This window comes from Eucalyptus grandis, chromosome 8 (assembly GCF_016545825.1).
Source record: "Eucalyptus grandis isolate ANBG69807.140 chromosome 8, ASM1654582v1, whole genome shotgun sequence".
NCBI lineage: Eukaryota > Viridiplantae > Streptophyta > Magnoliopsida > Myrtales > Myrtaceae > Eucalyptus > Eucalyptus grandis.
Genome location: NC_052619.1, coordinates 26,218,475 through 26,238,398, shown reverse-complemented (window position 1 = coordinate 26,238,398; position 19,924 = coordinate 26,218,475). Strand labels below are relative to the sequence as shown.

Here is a 19,924-nt window from a genome sequence, read left to right as displayed (position 1 = left end):
AAATATGAACAATTCTTATCCATAACAATCGACAAGACACAAAAGCAGTACGCCGGTTTTATTGTAGCATTACTCTGATGGACAGCAGTGACCCTCTCAGAAAATTTTACACGAAATGGTGTCACAATGGAATAAATTTATCCATCTAAATTGACCAGGACATCTCATATAATAGAAAGGCACTAATTTCAGAAAACTACTAGTCAAACAATTAAATCTGTGAATTGTACAATGGCTTCAGTTAACAAAATCACAAACACCCAGTCGACGTTACAAAGGGGATTTTCTTCAAATGAAAGAGAGAAGGGACAAGCACTGGCTGCAGGAGATAATCTTGTTCCCACAATTGTCACTGGCTTTGGAAGCTCTAAACTCTCGCTCTACGGCTAAGCCATTAGTCAAAGTCATGGATGATTTTGCTCATTCTTGACTAGTGGAATTTTGGACTGAAAAAGCAGTCCAAGGGACTCTGTCACCCTCGCTCTCTGCCTCATGAATCAACAATTGCTAGAGAGATTCATGATGACATCCCTGATTCAGCTGAAGTTTATGAATCTATGGGAAGTTGTCTTTCAATGTACAAAACTTTTGCTGCTTCAAACTGTTGTTGAAACTTGAGAATTAACATGGACATGATAAGACACTCGAGAATTAACATGGGATAGCAACCAGACTAGTCCAAAAATGAAAACTTGCTGTGAAATCAGTAAATGATATGCAAATGACATGTAACTAAGCCTTCTGTGCAGAACATGACAATAATCAAGGAGATCATGATCCGCTTGACAAGGAAACATGAAAAGAAAAAAAAAAACACTTGCCATGAACTTGCTTTTGAGTTTAAATCAAATGAAGCTGGCATAATAATAAAAGTCCATACGTCAAAACCCCATAATGATCATAAGAAAGAAGTAGTTCCCTTCTAAAGACATGGCAATAATAATAAAAAGGAAGCAGTTCCCTCAGAAGTCGTGACCAAGCTATCCAACAAAACTAGACCAGTTCCTCTATAGGATGTGACATTTGCGAAAGAATTCTATTTCAAGATGTTTCTGCGCTTTTTCAAAGTTTCTCCGCCCAAAGAAGCTTTCTCTCTCTGAATATTTTGGTTCATCAGAATCCTCCTCATAGAGTGAAGCTGGATTCACTGATTTGTTGTCCCCAAGCACAGCCTTCAAATCATCCTCTAGTCGCCCGCATCTTATCTTATATCCCAACTTTTTTAGGGTTCCACCAAATACTCTAAGATTAAGGCTAAATTGTAAATATATCTCGTCAAATTGACCAAAATCAACTCCTCCCTCCAACAATCCCCACAGCACATTTGGTTTGAGATATTGAATCCACATGTGATTTGAATCAAATGAACCGAGAGTTCCTGATAGGACATTCCGCCTTTCGCCGTTAATGTGTGGCACGATGTCGAAAGATATTTCCTTTTTTCCATCTTCTACATTGAAAACGACACATAGAGCCAATCCTAGGAACTTGTCGTACAAGTCTTGCGAAGCCATGAAAGATATGGTACCGTCTTCAACAGGCACAAACTCCTCTGGCATCTCTCCTCTTGGGACAACATTTCGGTAAGCATGATCAATTAGGGAATAGCGATAGATCTGTTAAATGAGTAAATAGTTAGAAGAACCCAAGTTTGTATTTAAGTTCGAGTAGAAGAGCTTGATTGAGCATATTTCATTGTAATTGAACCTAAGCTAGTGTTCTATAATAATTAGATGGATTGATCCTTGATTACGTTATATTACATATAGGGTGCATAATCACCCTAGATTAATTTGTTTATCTAGCATTTTCAGCTTTTTGCATTATAAAAACACACAAAGCACTAAACATAGACTCTGGTGGCTCTCTCTCACCCACACGCAAACACAACCACGCACAAAGAGAGTGGCGAGAAGCCCCGGGGGGGAGGAGGAGGAGAGGGGAGAGAGGAACCTGGAGTGGGAAGTCGGTCACGTTGGATCCTTCGAGTATTGAATCACTTGAACTATTTTCCTTTCTACTAGTTTTATTATCTAGTAAATCTTCTGTTCCACTTGAACTTTCTTCCACCGTGTTCGTCTGATTATCTTCATGTCGAACCTCGTACAGTAAAGCTGGATTGAGCAACTGATTATGTTGAAGAAAAATGTCCAAAATTTTCTCTAATGGCTTGCATATTAGTCGGAATCCACATTTTTTCACAATTGCACCCGATGCTCTAATGGTTAACATGAAACGATTCCAGCCATTTGGACCAATGGAGACTCGCTTCCACAAAAGCCTTGGTTCGTAACAATGAAGCCTTAGATGATCGAAATCCGATGTCAACCATTTCGTCACATTATCAACCATTTCACCATTGATGGCTGAGATAATGGTCAATGAGTTAAAACCTTTTCCTCTTTTTGCTTGGACTACGACACATAAAGCTAATCCTAAGAATTTCTCCATTAAGTCCTTTGAAGCTATGAAAGAAATATGACCTTCGTTATTAGGGAGCAACCATTCTGGCATCTCTCCTCCAGACATAATAAGTCCTCGGCAACCATAGAAAATATCAAATACCTATCATAATGCACACTGTTAGATAGTTTTTTTCCGTATTGGCACCTAAAAAGAAGAGTTTCGATAAGTGGGCAGTCTTATAGTTTAGCCATAGTTAGCAATAGCATTACAGAGATTTTTTGTACTTAATTGGTGGAAACGGGATATGTATTGTTGAAGATTTTGTAACTGGATGAGCACATATCGTTGAAGTTTTTCATTGGGTGATCCTTGTAATGACACAAAGAACTAGAGTTCTATAGATAGAGAGAATATCATTCGCATTGCCTCATAGCCACCTCCACTGCATATACACGTAGAATCACTTTCAAATTTTTTGCTTTTGTTAATTAGCCCACCGATTCGGGATTTTCGGCCTTTCACAGCATACAAACACTCGGTGCAGCCAACATGTACACGGTCTCATATCAATCAAAGAGAGAGGGAGAGTCTAACCTTATGCTTCAACATATCATCATAGCGGAACACTCCATGGGCCCCATCATGATATGAAGACAAGTCAACGTTGTCAAAGTCACATATGTTTGAGGGCCTTTCACTTAGAGATTCGCAGCCAATTGCCCATTGACGTTGAAATTGCCCTGGAATATCGAGGATCTCTTGTATTTTTCGACAATACGAAACTGGTAAATGAGACAACTTATATTGTTGCTCGCATGTAGGAAGGTTAGTAAAATTGTTTCCGCGCAAAACCAAATAATTTAAAGAGGGAAAACAGGAACGATTCTCCAGGAATTCTACTTCTGATAAATTGCATATGTCAAGGTTTAGCAACCACAACTTAGGAAATCCCATTTTCATATGGGGATCATTCGAATCCGCCTCCCACTTTGGAAATTTGACTAGTTTTGAGCAGCCATAAAGCCGTAGGAATTTAAGATTTTGCAACTTGTAAATGCTAGACGGAAGGATTGCCAATTTCTTGCAATTACCTAAATCCATTTCCCCCAAAGAGACAAGATTTTCTATGGATTCAGGAAGCCCCTTAATTGAAGTTCCTTGTAAATGAAGTCCTCGCAAGGCTTTCATTTTATCCGAAAAATCAGGCAGTCTTTGCAACTTTGAGCAATCTTTAAGATTGAGAAGTTGAAGATTCTTGGACTGGAGCACATTAGGGAGATGGTGAAGTTTTGAGCACCCACCTAAATTCAAAAATTGTAACTTGTTGTGATATGAAATTGATTCGTGGGCACACTCCAAGTTTTTACACCCATGAAGATCCAATATCTCGAGATTTGGAGTACAATCGAGGTCCGGCATACAAACCAACGCTTGGCATCCATTGAAGTTAATGAACTTTAGTTTTATGAAGTCCTGCAAGAACAAAGAAACCAACTTGGATAGACATTCCAGATCAAAAAAAAAAAAATGAGATAAGTATTTAATTCAAAATTGGGTTAATACCCTGAAAAACCCCAAACTGGTACACCTGTGACAAATTTACCCCAAACTATTTTTTTGACCACAAAAAATCCCAAACTAGTATACATTTGATAAATTTACCCCAAACTGGTACACTTGTGACAAATTTACTCTCTGTTAGTTTTTGTTAAATTTTATTCTCAAATTATTAAGTTAAATGACACGTGACAGTTGACCAGTATACCAATTTAGGATTTTACGCTTCGTTTGTCACCGTTTATATTTTTTGTGATTTTTTTTTGTGGTATTAATCCAATTTATCATAGGGTATATTTGTCACAAATTTACCATTTTGGAGTTTTTTTTCAGTCAAATAAATTAGTTTGGGGTAAATTTGTCATAAATGTACTAGGTTAAGGTTTTTTATAGTCAGTCGGGGTAAATTTGCCACAGGTATACCAGTTTGAGGTTTTTCATGGTCAAAAAAATATTGTCACAAGTGTACCAGTTTGGGGTTTTTCAGGGTATTAACCCTTCAAAATTTGGCTCTAATGAACAAGTATTTCTATCTGTCCAGAGGCAAATAAATTGTTCTTATAGTTTTCCTAAACAAATTACATAGGGACAATTCTGTTATCCCATCATATAAAATTGGAACACCGTTTCATGCTGGTAAAATTTGAAGGACATTGTTAATTGTCAAATTCCGTTGCCAACAAAATTTTGATTGAAAACTTGTTTAACAGTTTTGCTTTGGTAAGTAACTAATACTTTTAAGTTACCACATAGTTTTAAATTACAAACTATCTCATTACATAGTTTACCAATAAGTTAATGGCACTGACTTTTATAGAAAACTAGTATGATGCCCGTGCATCACATGGATAAGACTATATTTACTATTTTGAATGTTGATATCGACATGACTTTTTCTAAAGAGAGATAAAACATGCATAGAAAATTATAACAAAATTAATATACACATCAATGAAATTCTTTCTAGAGCTTATATGGAATTAGCATATTTATCCTCTGATTAATAGAGAGGGTTAATATCATTAAAGACCCCAAATTAGTCCCCCATGACACATTTAGGACTAATTTTCGCCTCACAAAAATCTCAAACTGGTACCCCCAGCCCAAATTGACCCTCCATTACTACAATGCATGTATGTCAACACACGTGGTAGATGGTTGCAAGATGGATTTGATGCAGATAATGACAGATACGACACAAAAAAAATTTACGTGTGATGATACTAAATCCAAAAATAAAATAGTATTGGAAAAACTAAGACAGGCTGTAGTTAGGATTAACTACCAAATCCAAGATGGACCGAAAGTGGGCCTCGGGATCACTGACTGAAAGGCCATGGAATGGCCGAACTGATTGGGCCAAGAAAGTGGTCATGGTAGACTCATCCCCTAAATCAATAAAATTGGGCAGTCAGTTTCTACCCAACATAAACCCCACAAGGAGTTTGGATGGATGATCCACTAAACATCCGGGGCCTTACGATTATTTCTTAAATATGATTACAATGATTTATTTGTAAAATATGAGCCAAATATGAATTTGATCTTTTCATTTATCATTGTTTGTTAAATGTAAGTCAAATATGAGATGGGTTAGATTCTCTTCAAACCTCATCATAAACAATCAAATTTAAGCATATAATAATATACATATTTTTAAGTAGAATCTATATATACATAAAAAATTATTTTTAAACATTTATTATCAAAATTTGCATTATTCGATTAGAGAATTATGCAATAGAATATAAAGTAATATCAATTATTACCGAAATATGTGCAACAATTAGACATGCAGAATAGAGATTTGCTCGTGAATGCCTTCATGTACTTTAAATTAAAATTATCAATTACTCTAACAATTACCAACATTTATTTTTAAAGTTGTCAACTTGTTAAAGTTATTAACTCATGTAGGAAACTACCAACTTTGACTTTGGTGGTTTACCAACTTTTCACGAGTTAAATTACCATCATTAATTGGTTAAAGTTTTTTTATTAACTCTTATAGGAAATTACCGACTTTTATTGAGTTGCTACCATTTTTTATTGTTTCGAAATTATTAAATATTTTAATAATCTATCAATGTTTATTTGCCAGCTTACCAACTTGTTTAAGTTACAATCTCTTTTAGAAAATTACCAAATGTTAGATGAGCCCACTTACCAATATTTATTAGATTGTTTTTGGAGTTAAAGTCGTTCCTATATTTCATAGACATTTATTTGTTGCAATTACCAAAGTACTAAAGTTAGTAACTCTTATACTAAATTTCAGACGGCTTCCAAAATTACCAACTAAACCAGTAATTTACCAATATTTATTTGCATAGCTAATTATAATTTCTTATATGAAATTGTCAACTAATATTTGAGTTATTTAACGACGTATATATAATTGTTTTGGAAGTTTCAATAATATAACAACATTTGTGGCAACTTACCAACTAGCAAAGGTACTAATACCCGAGATTATCAACTCTTATTTGTGTTAGTTACTAGTGTCTATTTCATAACCATCCACTATTTTAATAGTTTACTTATTTTTTAGAGCTTACTAACATATTAATGTTGTTATTCTTACAGAATAACAAATTCTTTTGAAATTGGCTAATACCATTACACTAATTTACTATCATTTATATGTGAAATTTAAGTTACACACTCTTATTTGAGTCACTTACCAACTTTTATTTGATAGTTTCAAAGTATCAACTATTCGGTTAATATGCCCACATTTGTTTGGGGAGCTTTTCTAGCACGTTTAAGTTACAATCAATTAAAAAATTAGTAAATGGACTCAAATAAACATCGGCAATTTTTTTTTCTTCTGTAAGAGTTCGTAATTTTAACATGATGAAAACATCGACAAATAAATATTGGTATTTTTTTGAAAAAATAAGTGATTTCTAAACAATTAGATAAAGGTTAGTAACTTAATCAAATAAGAGTTAATAACTAAAACAAAATAGTAACTTAACTTATGAAGAGTCGGTATATCACTCAAATTAATATTGGTAACTTGCTATAATAGTAACTTTAATATGATGCTAATTTTAGCAGTTAAATATTGGTAATTTCTTGAACCAATCGGTGATATTTATAAAGTCAAATAAAAGTTGATATATAGACTCAATTACGAGTTGGCAATTTTCTTTAAAATTAGTAACTTTAATACGTTGGAAGCTACGCAAGTAATATTGATTATTTACAAAAATATTTGGTAATTGAAAATAATTAAATAATTGTCGGTACTTTCACGAAACTTTGGGTAACTTCTAGCACGTTTATAGACTAAATGTTTCTTGATTCTGCCATAAAACTATCGGCAACTTACTAATTACCAGCCAAATAAGTTGCTGATCAAAATTTATTTATCGATGATTCTGAAATTTGCCTATGCTCTTAAGAAATTACTAGCACCAAACAGTATTGAGTTTTTTATGCACGAAACTCTAGAAATCTACGGTACATAGCTATGCAACTACTTCTTAAGAATTAGGAGTAAGTAATCAAAACTGAATGATGACTTTTCTCTGAAGGATCTTTTTTGTACTTAATTATGAATAAAGCATTTTTATTTTTTGTAATTTTCGAACACAAGATGAATAACAACCTCTTGGGTTTAGCATGAAATCAAAGCCTTAGTCAAGCTCAGTCACATCGATATAATTTTTAATTCTCTATGAATTAGTTAAATCTTATTTTGACATTCTAATATTTTATCTTGTACACCACTTGAAACCTAACAAGTAAATTAGATTTATCTATTACCACCCATAGAGTAATGAGTATGTGGCTTCTCAATTCGCTCATGGGAGGGGCCTTTAAAGATATTGGGACTAATACATATATCAAAAGCCTACAAATCAAATAAAAACTCTTCTCATATAGCTTAAGCACATTCTACGTTCAAACATTAAATTGCATACGAAGAAGTATTTGTTTCAATTTTCAGCTCAAAGTCATGATGGTTTGAGCTCACTGTTGTTTTTTTAATTATATGTACGGAAAACTTCTACTTTTCATTCCTGCACTTTCACAACCTTTTTAATCAAGTACTTACACTTTTAGTTTTTCTAGTCAATTCATTTTACTTACATAAATTTTCTAATCACAACTCTCCCGTACCAAATCTAGCTAAACCTAGCTGATGTGGCCATTAGACTGATTCCACAATATAACGTAGATTAAACATCGCACATGTGTTAGCAATCATAACATTAGCTTCAACAAAAGCTAGTCAAACAGGTTATGACTTTGACACCCAAAAAAATAAAAAAAAGCAGGTTGTGGCAACTACCACCAGTCACTATTTACAAAGGGTGACCATCGACATCCCCCAACGACAACGTCAGTTGGATTTGACCAAATTTGATGCTAATGAAACTTGATTAAACAATTTGTGTAAATAAAATGACTCGGTTAGAAAAATTAAAGCCACATGGACGTGATTAGGAAAACATTTAAAGTACAAGAATAAAAAATGAAATCTTTGCTACATATGTATATCGAGTATGATCAAGTTGTTAGTTATAAGGTAGACTATTTACAAACGGAAGATTTTAGCCGCATTGGTTCTATGTACTAGATTGCTAGCCTACATTTGATGCTTTGATATGTATAAGGAATATAGTAATTGTAGATGTTTTCCTAGGAAAATAACAAATATCATTTGATTTAACACATACAGGAATAAGTCATGAAAAAAGGAATGCGCACCTTAAATTTCGGCAGTTCCTTGATCTTGCTATTCGGCATATCAAGTCTAACTAATCTCTTTCGACCATAGCCAAATTCTGGAATCAAGGCACAATTATGCAATTCCAAACACCCTAATTGACTAGGGAGAGGGACGGGACCTTGGAAAGAATTACCCACGTTATGCAGGATGAGCAACCTCAACTTTCTCGTGTTTGTGAAAGCATTAGGACAAATGTATGTCTCTTCAAACTCCGGTAGCTTCAAAACTATGGCTTTTATTGCATCCGTTCCCTATATATTTATTCGAATACACTTAGGTTACTTTGCAACTATAGTACAAAGTCAATGATAAGAATAGAATTTGAATTCTTATACACTAAAAGTCTTACCGCATCTCCTGATAGAACATCAAGAACATCATCATAAAGCCATAACCTACTGCGCTTGCTGGCATCATCACAACATTCTTTTTTAACAATTTCCATACCCATCCATTTTATCAAGTCATGCATTTGTAAGGTCCCATCCTCTTCACTAATCAAGGAGCGCTCAATGAGAATTTCAACCCCAATAGTCGTGGCAAAATCACAACTATCAAGAACATCCCTAATGTACTTTCTCTTCTGCCCCTTGAAGAAACAGGCAATGTCGAGAAAAATCTCCTTTATATAGTCCTCCAATCCATCATAACTTACCTTTAGCACATCGTTGATTTCTTTGTGAGGACTTTTGGCTAGTTTTTCGAGGGTACTTTCCCATTGATGTTCTCCTCTACCGCACAAGAAAGAACCCAACACCTCAAGTGCCAAAGGAAGGCCTTTGGCATAATGTAAAACACTATTTACAAGATTGCTCCTTATTTCTATTTTTTGACTTCTTTGAAAAGCATGCTTTCTAAAAAGTTCAAGATCTTCACCACACTTGAGAGCTGTAACTTTGTACAACTTATCCGAATATACTCCATGAGAAGTTAGCAGATGCTTGTTTCTTGTTGTGATAATTATCCTACTTCCTTTACCGAACCACTCGCAATCTCCAGCTAAAGCATTTAACTGGTGTTCATCATCCACATCATCAAGAATAATAAGAACTTTCTTATTGGAAAGTCTATCTTGAATCAATTGACTTCCTTCATCAACACTGAAGACTATTAATTCTTTTCGCAATACCTGCGATAGCAATTTTTTTTGCAAATGAACCAAATCAGTGAAACTTTTGGAATTTTCACTAACACGGTCCAAGAAACTAGAACCTTGAAACTCTCTAAAAATAGCGTTATAAATGGCTTTAGCAAGGGTTGTCTTGCCTACGCCTCCTTGTCCCCATAATCCTACCAGAAGAATATCATCCTTGGACAGTAGATTTAGGATTGTTTGAAGCTCTTCTACTCGGGAATCTATCCCAACTGGATACTTGGCTACTTTTAATGGCATTTGATCTAGTTGAGTTGAGATTTTCTGTACAATATCTTGTATAAGCCCCGCTTCATATCTGACAAGGGTAAATTCGTAGAAAGTGCTTTTAGAGTAATCCAAAAAAAGGAATAAGTATTCAAAGATAATCACCGAATAAGAAGCTAGTCCGCAATATATATGGAGATGATTGTCCAAATATGTTCAATTAGCATCTCGCCTAAGTCTAAGCAGAACTAAAACAATATTCTTCATGTTATTTTAAATGTTGTATGTTAATCTGTTTTGCATTTATCAATAATTCAAGTTAATTATGGGATATATTAAATCATTGATAGGCATTGTTTTCATCTCTTTACAAAGTTCATTGAAATTGTCTTGTCTTTCTTTAATTGTCCAAATGCCAACCCATTTATCTGGTAAAAATTCTTTGCGAAGCAATATCTGTGATAAAAATAGCCGACGTGAAGTCTAAATTAGCATTTCCAATAAGGTAAATCCTAATTAAAATCAAGTACTTTATCCTTTGAGACAATTGTAGGCTCACTTCTGAAAGTGGAAAAATAAAGAGCCGTCTTTGGCTGTTTGGACAAACACGGCCTACTGTTGGTTCCAGTAGAAATCTGTCATATTATTACCTTTTTGCTCTTTACTGCTTCAAGTATATACAAAAATGCCATTAGGCGTGTATTTTCCTTAAAGAAAAAAATCCTAGCTTTTCATTCTTTCTAAGAAAATTAAATAAACATTTCTAATAAACAAAACAGGTTGATAGAATACCAGATTCATCTTCTCCTATGTATAATGGCTTACACAATGTAAACGACTATGTAGATACAAGGGAGAAATGCTCTTGCAACAGAGGTATTTTTATTGGTCAATGAAAGGCATGATGTAATGGAAACAGAGACTAATTAAAAGAAGCCTGAGGCACGAGATTCGAATCAAGTCCCTCAAATCCAAAAAATGTAGCAAGGAAAGGTAACACCATTCATTTTAGGTCCCGTAAAAAGAGCAGCTAACCTTAATGGTAATGATACTAGTAAGTTAGCCCAACATCTTCGGCAATCTTTAGGGTTGGCTGAAGAATCTCCGATACTATTGATGATGGAATATTTATTGAGCTTTTAACAGGGAAATGGACTTCATATAAGCCCGATTATCCACATAGAACAAGCCATTGTTTGTTTAATGAATAATCCATTAAGGCCTGTTACTAGTTCTTGGTGCTCTTCTTAATCTTGATACTGGAAAACATGTGTTTGAAAGGATAGATAAATGGGTCACAGCCATTGATATGATGACAAATGCAGGAGGATATAGTCCAACACTATGTGTGAAGTATGTGAAGCCACTCTTGTCGGTAACGCTCAGAAGTTTAGGAAATTCTTATTATCTCAAACAGATTTAAGGTATAAACTAGACAATAGCTTATTGTAAAGAGACAATAAGCCATCGTAACAGATGTCTTGCATAGAGAACTCTGTGGTTTATTGCTTTCTATAGAAATAGTAGAGAGAGTAGGCTTTAAATGCTCTAATGAAATCATAGACTTTTGATATGTGCTATTTTGACGCTGTGAATTTCAACAATCTCAAAGACTTTCTTTGACAGACTTCCGGAGCCATGGCCAGAGGTCACAAAGAAGGCTTACGACTTGCTCTTTTGAGAAAAAAGAGGGAGTAGAAGGTCCGGGTGGGTGAATCCAAGCAGGAGAGTGAGTACTGACCCCTAAACGAAGGAAGCAAGAGTTGTTGCTCTCACATTGAATATGTGCTGCATAGAAATGACTGTAACATCCATCGAGAAGCCAAAAGTGCAAGACACTTTCCTAAGGGATCGAAAAGAAGAAAGTTAATTTGATATGAAAAAAGTGTACCAGGGGATAACTCAGGCCTTATAAATCTGAAAAGTCATCCAGACTTACAAAGAATTAAGACCTTTAAAAGGAAACACAGAGGTTCTAACCTCGTTGTCCTCAGGGTAAACCCTGTTAAGTAGTTGTAACTTTTGTTCGATTTTGTGGATTGAAAGCCCACAAGCCTCATGATTGTCAATAAATGTATCAACAGAAAGATAATATTTGCGTAGTATTTATCGAAGATGTATCTCTTCATGACGAACCTGCTTATAAACCTATAGATGAGCAGGAACTAGAAAATTTAGACTTTGAGGTTTAATGTCTCTATGAAGTTTTCTCAGAATGTGAGACTGGCGAAGAACATTCAACATAGTGTAGTGAACAATTATCAGCGACGAACGCATGTGATGATATAGTGCCCTTAAAGTCAACATCTTAGGTATTAGAAGAAACTTTCGGATAAGATTATCTCTCGGGATCAACTTTGGAGCAGAAATAGCTCGAAGTAGATGTTATTGCTGTTTATTGATTATTAAGATTTAACTTTAAATAGGCCATAGATTTCTCACAATCGATGTCAATGGCATAGGTGTCGTATAGGGAACTTCAAACCTTAGATGTACCTATGCTAAATCTCCGAAAAATTAGAGAGACAAGAGAAAGAACAAGAGGCACATGTCGTTATATACATATATAGGGTTGATCAGAATAGGATAAGTCCCGCTATTTCATCTTCCTGTCGCCAATTTTCTGATTGCAACTGTATTGGATCAAAGATGTACGGGTTTTAGAGATTAATTGATATCGGGAATACTAGCCAAGCTAGCACATGGGCTAGTCTGCTTCCAAGCCCATCCAAATTATTTGATGGCTCTAAATGATATTTGTTTGGGGAATTCATGAACATTGAGGATTGATTCTTGAAACATGGATAGGATGAACCTGCAGGTCAAATGTTTGGTGTATCACACTGGGATGATTTATAGATTCATTAATACCACAAATCCTAGAGGACGGAAATTAGATAGCAAATTTGTTTGAAGAGGTTCACAGGATTACAAACAATTTTGTAGGTAAAAAATTAATCCCCTAGAATTACAGGGAAAAGTGTTAAAAAAAAGTCTCAAACCTTTTACATTTGTGCCAATAATCATAATTTTTTTTTTTGGGTGCCAATTTAGTTCTAAACATTTTTACGATGTGCCAATTCAGTCATTTTCAGCTAATTGTGGCCGGATTAGGCTAACTGGGCATCGGCTGGTTGACGTGGCACGATCGGCACTGACGTGGACAATTTTTAATAATATTTTAATATTTTTGAATTTTTCCTTTTTATTTTTTTTTTTTCCTTCTCCTTCTCCTTCCTCCAACCAGTTGTCGGACCTTGGCCACCGTCCAGAGGTGACAGCCGACAAGGGCAGCCTCACGATGGGTGGCGAGGCTCGCCCATGGCTGATGAGGCTCAACCCTCACCAACCCAACGCGAGGCCACCCTCGCAGCCCGGGCGGCCTTGAGTTGGGCTGGCGAGGTCGAGCCTCACCGAGCGCCGAGCTCAAACCTCACCAAATCCGGTGAGGGCAAGTCTCGCCACCCAAGCCACAAGAGTGGCCTCGCGCCAAGCTAGCGAGGCTCGACCCTCGCCGGCCGTCGCCTCGGCGACCGACTAGAGGAAGGAGGAGGAGAAGGAAAAAATAAAAATAAAATCAAAAATATTAAAATATTATCAAAAATTGTCTACGTCAACGCTGATCGTGCCACATCAAATGACCAGTGCCCAATCAACAAAATCCGGCTACAATTAGCCAAAAAGGACTGAATTGACACTTAGTAAAAATGTTTATGACTAAATTGGCACAAATAAAATTTGTTTAGGACTTTTTTTAACACTTTTCCCTAGAATTACACGGCCTAGAAGTTCGACTATGGTGGAACCTATTGGAGCATCTAGAGAGATTAGTGCGTCTCAGGGCCAATAGAGGGGAGCAAAAATAACCTTATGTTTGGAACACTGTCTACACCCTCTTTGCTAGGAAATTAAGGACTTTTGAACCTCTTACTATAACACAGGATACAGTACAACAAGTCAATCGGGAAGAGGTTGCATCTCAAAGATCTGTAAACTTAAGAACTTTAGAAGAAGGATCATAGGATACAGACAAATTAATATGCCTGTATATGAAGAAGAGGATGCATAGTCAAGAGAGAACAATGTTGTAATGGTAATGCACTCCGAAGGAGAAAAGATCCGCATCCCAAGACATACATGAAGTTTTCCGAGCTTTAGGAATACAGCAGGGCAATGGTCCATAGTCATGGACAAAATTTGGGATATGATCGAACCCTCCCAAATGGCACATCAAGGAAGCTGGGTTAAGCACTTACGTGGTTGTGATGTTTAAATTTCCCGGGTGTTATCCATATTCATTAGAGACCCTGGAGCTTGTACTAATTGTGCAAGACCTAATGCATCACCAGATGAATGGTGGAGACCATTAACAAAGCCTGTTGCATTGAGAATGGCAGGTGGGAATCAATGTTTATTTTTAGACGGATCTTTCCTTTCCCGACACTGGATGAGGATGTCATTCTTGGTAATGCATTCTTAATGGAACAAAACGAAAATTGGTCTTTTGTGCAAGACAGCACCACGATTACTATAGCAGGTGTGACTCTTCAAAATCCCTGGTTAAGACACAAATTTGAGGTTTATCCTGTGAAACAATCAGAGTTTTGTGGAGACTGTCCATGTGAACAAGCATTTAGAGTGTGAGCTCAGCGTGGCAAATAATGGGAGCATAAGCTATTTGGATGCGAAAAATCTTCATTTCCAAATGATTCCTCCTAGTATCAAAATTTGTTCTGCCTAGAACAAGGAAAATTTCGGAGTATCAAATAATCAGGAACGAAATGGAATAAGTTCCTGCTAAAACTGAAAAGTAACTGAAAAGGTAAGTCAAACTGTGGAGTCTTAATGGCGTAAAAGCCAGACTAGAGCTAAAAGATCCAATTACCATCATTTGAGCAAAAACTGTGAGATGGTAGAGGTATTTGAAAAACAAATTCCTGATCTGTTCTCGAAAGGTTTTATTAGAGATAATTTTAGTCCGCATTCTTGCCCAACCTTCATGGTCATTAACCATGCAGAGCAGGTACGAGGAATAGCGTGAATTGTTACAGACTATCTTCAGCTTAGCAAACCAACAAAGATAATGACTATAAGATAGCTGCAGCAGGAGATCTCATAGACAGAATGCCCTAAGCAATTTTCAGCGGGAAATGGATGATGCCTTCAAGTATCTACGCAAGTTTTGTGCTGTGTATATACACGATGTAGTGGTCTTTAGCAAAAGCGAAGAGATGCAAATGAATCACTAATAACCACTGACAAAATATCTTTAAGAAAGAAGACATGATCCTATGTAAAAGAAGGTAAAATGGATAAAGGAAAAAATTAATTGCTTGCGTATGGGGCTAGTATTGCAAACCTAAATTTGCGAGATATAATAAACTTTCCTGACAAAGTAGAAGGTAAAAAGTCCAGAGGTACTGTAGATCTGCTAACTAGGCCAGACAATTTTAAAATATCTTAGTAGGCTACCCAAGAAAGCTCCAAGTAATACATCTCGATTTTGGGATGATGAAGACACTCGAGCAGTAGGTTAAAGAAAAGGTAAAGTATCTGCCACCATATTATCACCTTCTGATGCATCAAATGAATACTAGGGAGAAGTACAAAAAACTAAATGAAGAAAATCAGTAAGACTTCTATCAATATTGGTCTGCCACATTTAATTGGTCTGAACTAGATATACTACAGTGATTGTTACCAGCACGATTAACGGATCTGGATGATGAAAGGAAATAAAGTATGTCTTAACAGATATGGGTAATCAACAACTTGCAGAACCAAACAAAACCAAAAGAAACATAAAAACGCAGCGAGACATTATTTTTATCACTAAAGCCACTGAAATCGAATTCTTTAAAGCTGTCCTAGAGTATGCAATAGGCAACAAACAAAAGTATTATCTGCGTGGTGATGGAAGAATTTTCATCATCATTCTCAAGGGTTATATGAGCTTTAAATAAAAAGAAGTCCAAGAGAGAAAATGAGGGAGTAATCGACCTGCCCACTAAGTTTCTGGCCTAGAGAACAGAGCTTATGTTTCAGGGCTGATGATTCTGAAGTCTGGAAGATCTCCCAAACCCAAGATCAGCGCCTTGAAGAGAAGGGAACGAGATAATCACGCCCAATTTGAAAGAAAAGGCCCAAGGTCAACCTCCAGATGGAGTGGTTACTACGTCACCCATTACGTCAGCAGCACTAGACGTGAAAAAAACTAATTTCCTAAGAAGAGAAAATGCATGGATGAGAAGCGTTCAGATAAGACTGAAAAGATTCAAGTGGACAAAACGGGTACAAAACCACTAGAAAAGAAATTTGCATGATCAAGATTTTACAGAAAAAATGTTGACATCAATGAAATTTGTCAAGTAGAGGCAGAAAAGAAATTCCCCGTGGGTTAGACGGGCCATAATGTCTTATATGTATAGGCGAAGGCAGCTCACTTGTGTTTTTGTCCGCTTGTAAATGTAGAAGTAAGCTGGCAACATCCTACAAGCACCAGCTTTTGTATGTATATAGCGGATCCCTCCAGTTGAAAGGAGAGGCGAAATAAGAAGAGAAAGCTTTCTTTACAATTCTTAATCTCTAAATGATTTTAGTCTTGGTCTGCAAGTGATGAGTGATAGCTCGAAACCTCAACAAGAAGCAGAGGCATTTCAGCAGTACGAAAGACCCTCCAACTGACAGTAAATGGAGTGGAACAGGGGAGTGCAAACTTCGTATTCTTACTGCTCGTCCGAATTGGAAAGCCAAAGTCCACGAAAATATACTTCTATAGATTTTTGAGTTAAATCTTTTTTTTTTTAAGGGAATCTGTCATCTAGCATTATGGTTTTTGATATTGAAGAACCTATTATATTTGAATATTGTGCAACTTTTCTTCTAACAAATATCTCAATTTGCCACTGCCCCGTGGCCGCGTCCCCCCATCTCCTCCCCCCCCACCCCCCCCGGGGGGGTCATGTCCCTGCCACCATGATGTGCCCATCACCGCTGCGCCCACTTTCCTCTGTCATGGAAGACAGGAAAGTCTCAGCCATAAGAGCCAGCCTCAGGCGACCACTGCCCGAGGGTAGCGACCACCGATCTGGGCTTGAAACCACAGATCATAGGTTAAAGCCACTTGACACAGAGAGATGGAGAGGGGCTGAGGTGATGCGGCTGGGGTGGTGTTGGGACGTGAGCAATCGGACGGCATGTCGAGAATCAGTGGAGGCTCAGAGAGGACGAACGGCTCGCACATGGTGCTCTGTTTCGTGTTCTGTGTTAAGTTTTCTCTGTGCTGTGTGACTGTTTGATGAGCATGCTTCTCGTGCGAGAGAGATGGGGCAAATTACGCCTAACCATATAGGATCCCAAACCTTAGAGAAAATCAAGTGTCAAAAGAAATAAACTAATTGAAGTAGCAGAAGAGTTGTCACGTACTCATTTTCAGTAACATGCCATCCAGACAAGCTACCAACGTTTGAAAGAGCTTTTTCCATCTCTTTACTTTCTCTGAATCCTTCCCAAAGTTGACCTCATGCTCGGCCATAGCTTTTCCATAACTCTGTCTGTCCCCTTTCCCTGGTGTTCTCACTTCTCTAGGTTCCACTTTGTAAAACACCGAAAAGACTACTAGGTTTCTTTGCTCCTTGCACTCCATGATTTCTGCTAGCTCATCCAAACACCACTTTGATGAGGCGTAGTTCTCGGAGAAAACTACGATGGCGATTTGCGATTCCTTGATTGCCTCCATAAGTGCAGGTGATATTTGCTCTCCCTTCCTCAATTCTTCACTATCGATGTAAGTGTTAATTCCTCTCTGGTCTAGAGCTATGTAGAGATGACCAAGAAAGTTATTGCGGACGTCTGTGCCTCTGAAACTTAGGAAGACATCGTAACTCTTTCTATGCTTGGAAGAAAAAGAAGAAGTCATTAGAATCAGGAAACGGAAGTGATTAACAGTGAGCAGTGAGTTGCGTAAAATTTGGTACTTTCTTAGCGTAGTCTGTTCACCATTTGATCTTCTCTATATACGGTCGATATTCAGATGCATTGCTTGCTTTTCGTGTGGGTCGACAAAGAATATTTTAAGGAAAGTGCTTAAGGATGAGCCGACACGTTAGCATCGGACTGCACTTCAGGCACGAGTGTTGACAATGTGCCCCTTAAACTTTTCTTCATGGATGGGCCAAAAAAAATAAAAAAATTCTTCATGATAGATCACAATTGCCACATTAGTTAGATGTGTCTTCGGCACATATCTTTGTTCATTGTTGAACTTTTTGCTAAATTGAATGTTAATAAATTTGACTACTCAACATAGGATAGATTTCTATGACCATAGTATCATACCATCCTAGTTAAAGGCCAATTTTCTGATTGATTGATTGGTTTGGCTTCGGGAAATGATTTCTATTTTTTCAACCCTTCATTTTCTTTCTATTATATGGATAATGAAGTGTTGATCTTATTAAAAAACACTTTGCTGTGGCTATATGCTAAATATGTGAGTGATGATCGATGCACCTCAAGATTAGTCGACCAGACACTAATCGATTCATTAATCAATTAATGTCTCGTCATTATACTGAAAAAAGGTGCTATGAGATCTGTGGTGGCACCACGTACGTCAATCTTTGTTAAATGTGAAGTGAAAGGGGTCCACGAATGTTATTGAACTATGTGTTAGACTCGAGATATGATGGCCAAAGCAACTTGGTGAACTTTACCCTCCAACTATATATAATGATAACCTTATACCCCGGGACTTGAAGTCTAACCACAAGATAGGCCATATATTACTTATTCTCAATAAATATATCAAACTGAACAAGACATACATATTCAGATACATGTTGGAAGTTATAATTAAAAAAGAAAAAAGAAGGCTATTGGGTTCAGGCTAAAAAATTATTGAAGACACGAAATTTAAAGTTCATGTTGCAAATAGAAACTTCAATTGCTAGAGCATGGAAGTCGTTCCATCATTACACAAGGAAGTGAAATTAGAGATAACATGAATGTGGGGCGTAACTCTTCAGCACATGATTGTCAAACTCTACTCCCATTTTATTAACCAGGCTTTTAGATCCCGCAAAAAAGGGTAATTTGTTGCATAAATTTGACCGTGTGTGGACGAATGGATCTCCACCATTTTTTTTAAGCTTCCCATAGAACATTTCATCGCAGCGTTAACTTCGCACGTGAATAGAGAGTATGTCGCAATCAACGAATTCATTTAGAATTAGCCTAAGAAGACAGTGATGATCCGATCCATAACCCACGAGTACCACAGGAAACAATCGAAATCGCGCGATGAGCATAACAATTTCATCCGATACTAAGAAGAAGGTCGCAGCAAACCTGCTCTGAGAGACATCGTAGATCTGCCCCCTGTTGGCCATCAAGAGAGACTTCTTGGGGTTGGTGCCGTCGTACTGCTTGAGCTCGTCCTCGGAGGTCTCGACAAGCTGAACACGAGGAGGGAGAGGCTTCATCTGCTCCTGGTAGTTCCTCGGCCTCTGGTGGCGGTGGGATAAGGACCCGAAGAGGCCGGACACGACATAGTAGACGGCGAGCCCAAGGGCAAGGATGGTGAAGAAAGTCGCCGGGGACAGGCCCGTGGAGGCGACGATGGATTCTTTGAGGGTCTCCCACAGTTGCAGAGCCATCGCCGAAGAGCTCTGGAAGAGAGAGAGAGAGAGAAGAATTCTAGTGTCGTCGATTCGGAGGCGACGGGTTTGGTCCGAAATTGGGTGCGCACGCAAAGACAGGCAAATGTCTTTATCTATGCAAATGGAATAACGCTTTGAAACTCGTTATTCCATTTTCCGTAGTGAACCTACTGATCTAAAATCACCCTTTTCAACAGC

General features: G+C 37.1%; 1 protein-coding gene across 3 annotated transcripts; it reads right to left on the bottom strand.

Moving 5' to 3' along the window:
• On the bottom strand, positions 1 to 19,924 carry LOC108954769 (TMV resistance protein N-like). 3 transcript variants are annotated; one of them, XM_039300616.1, is made up of 6 exons: positions 19,416 to 19,924; positions 9,057 to 10,158; positions 8,686 to 8,958; positions 3,001 to 3,879; positions 1,954 to 2,565; positions 1 to 1,616 (listed from the first exon to the last, which is right to left on the bottom strand). In XM_039300616.1, the coding sequence occupies exons 1-6, from the start codon at positions 19,721 to 19,723 to the stop codon at positions 1,008 to 1,010; spliced, it is 3,783 nt and encodes a 1,260-aa protein (XP_039156550.1). In that variant the 5' UTR covers positions 19,724 to 19,924; the 3' UTR covers positions 1 to 1,007. The 3 variants fall into 3 exon arrangements, with proteins under 3 accessions (XP_039156550.1, XP_039156551.1, XP_018716812.2); XM_039300617.1 differs by lacking the exon at positions 19,416 to 19,924 and adding an exon at positions 17,493 to 17,667; XM_018861267.2 differs by lacking the exon at positions 19,416 to 19,924 and adding an exon at positions 11,103 to 16,220.

Bases quoted from the DNA above. Each gene is read 5' to 3' on its own strand.
- LOC108954769 (XM_039300616.1), bottom strand. From the start codon at position 19,723: ATGGCTCTGCAACTGTGGGAGACCCTCAAAGAATCCATCGTCGCCTCC. The intron at 8,959-9,056 runs GTAAGACTTTTA...ATAAATATATAG, and splicing joins ATGTTCTATCAGGAGATGCG to GGAACGGATGCAATAAAAGC. The intron at 2,566-3,000 runs GTTAGACTCTCC...GCATTATGATAG, and splicing joins ATGATATGTTGAAGCATAAG to GTATTTGATATTTTCTATGG.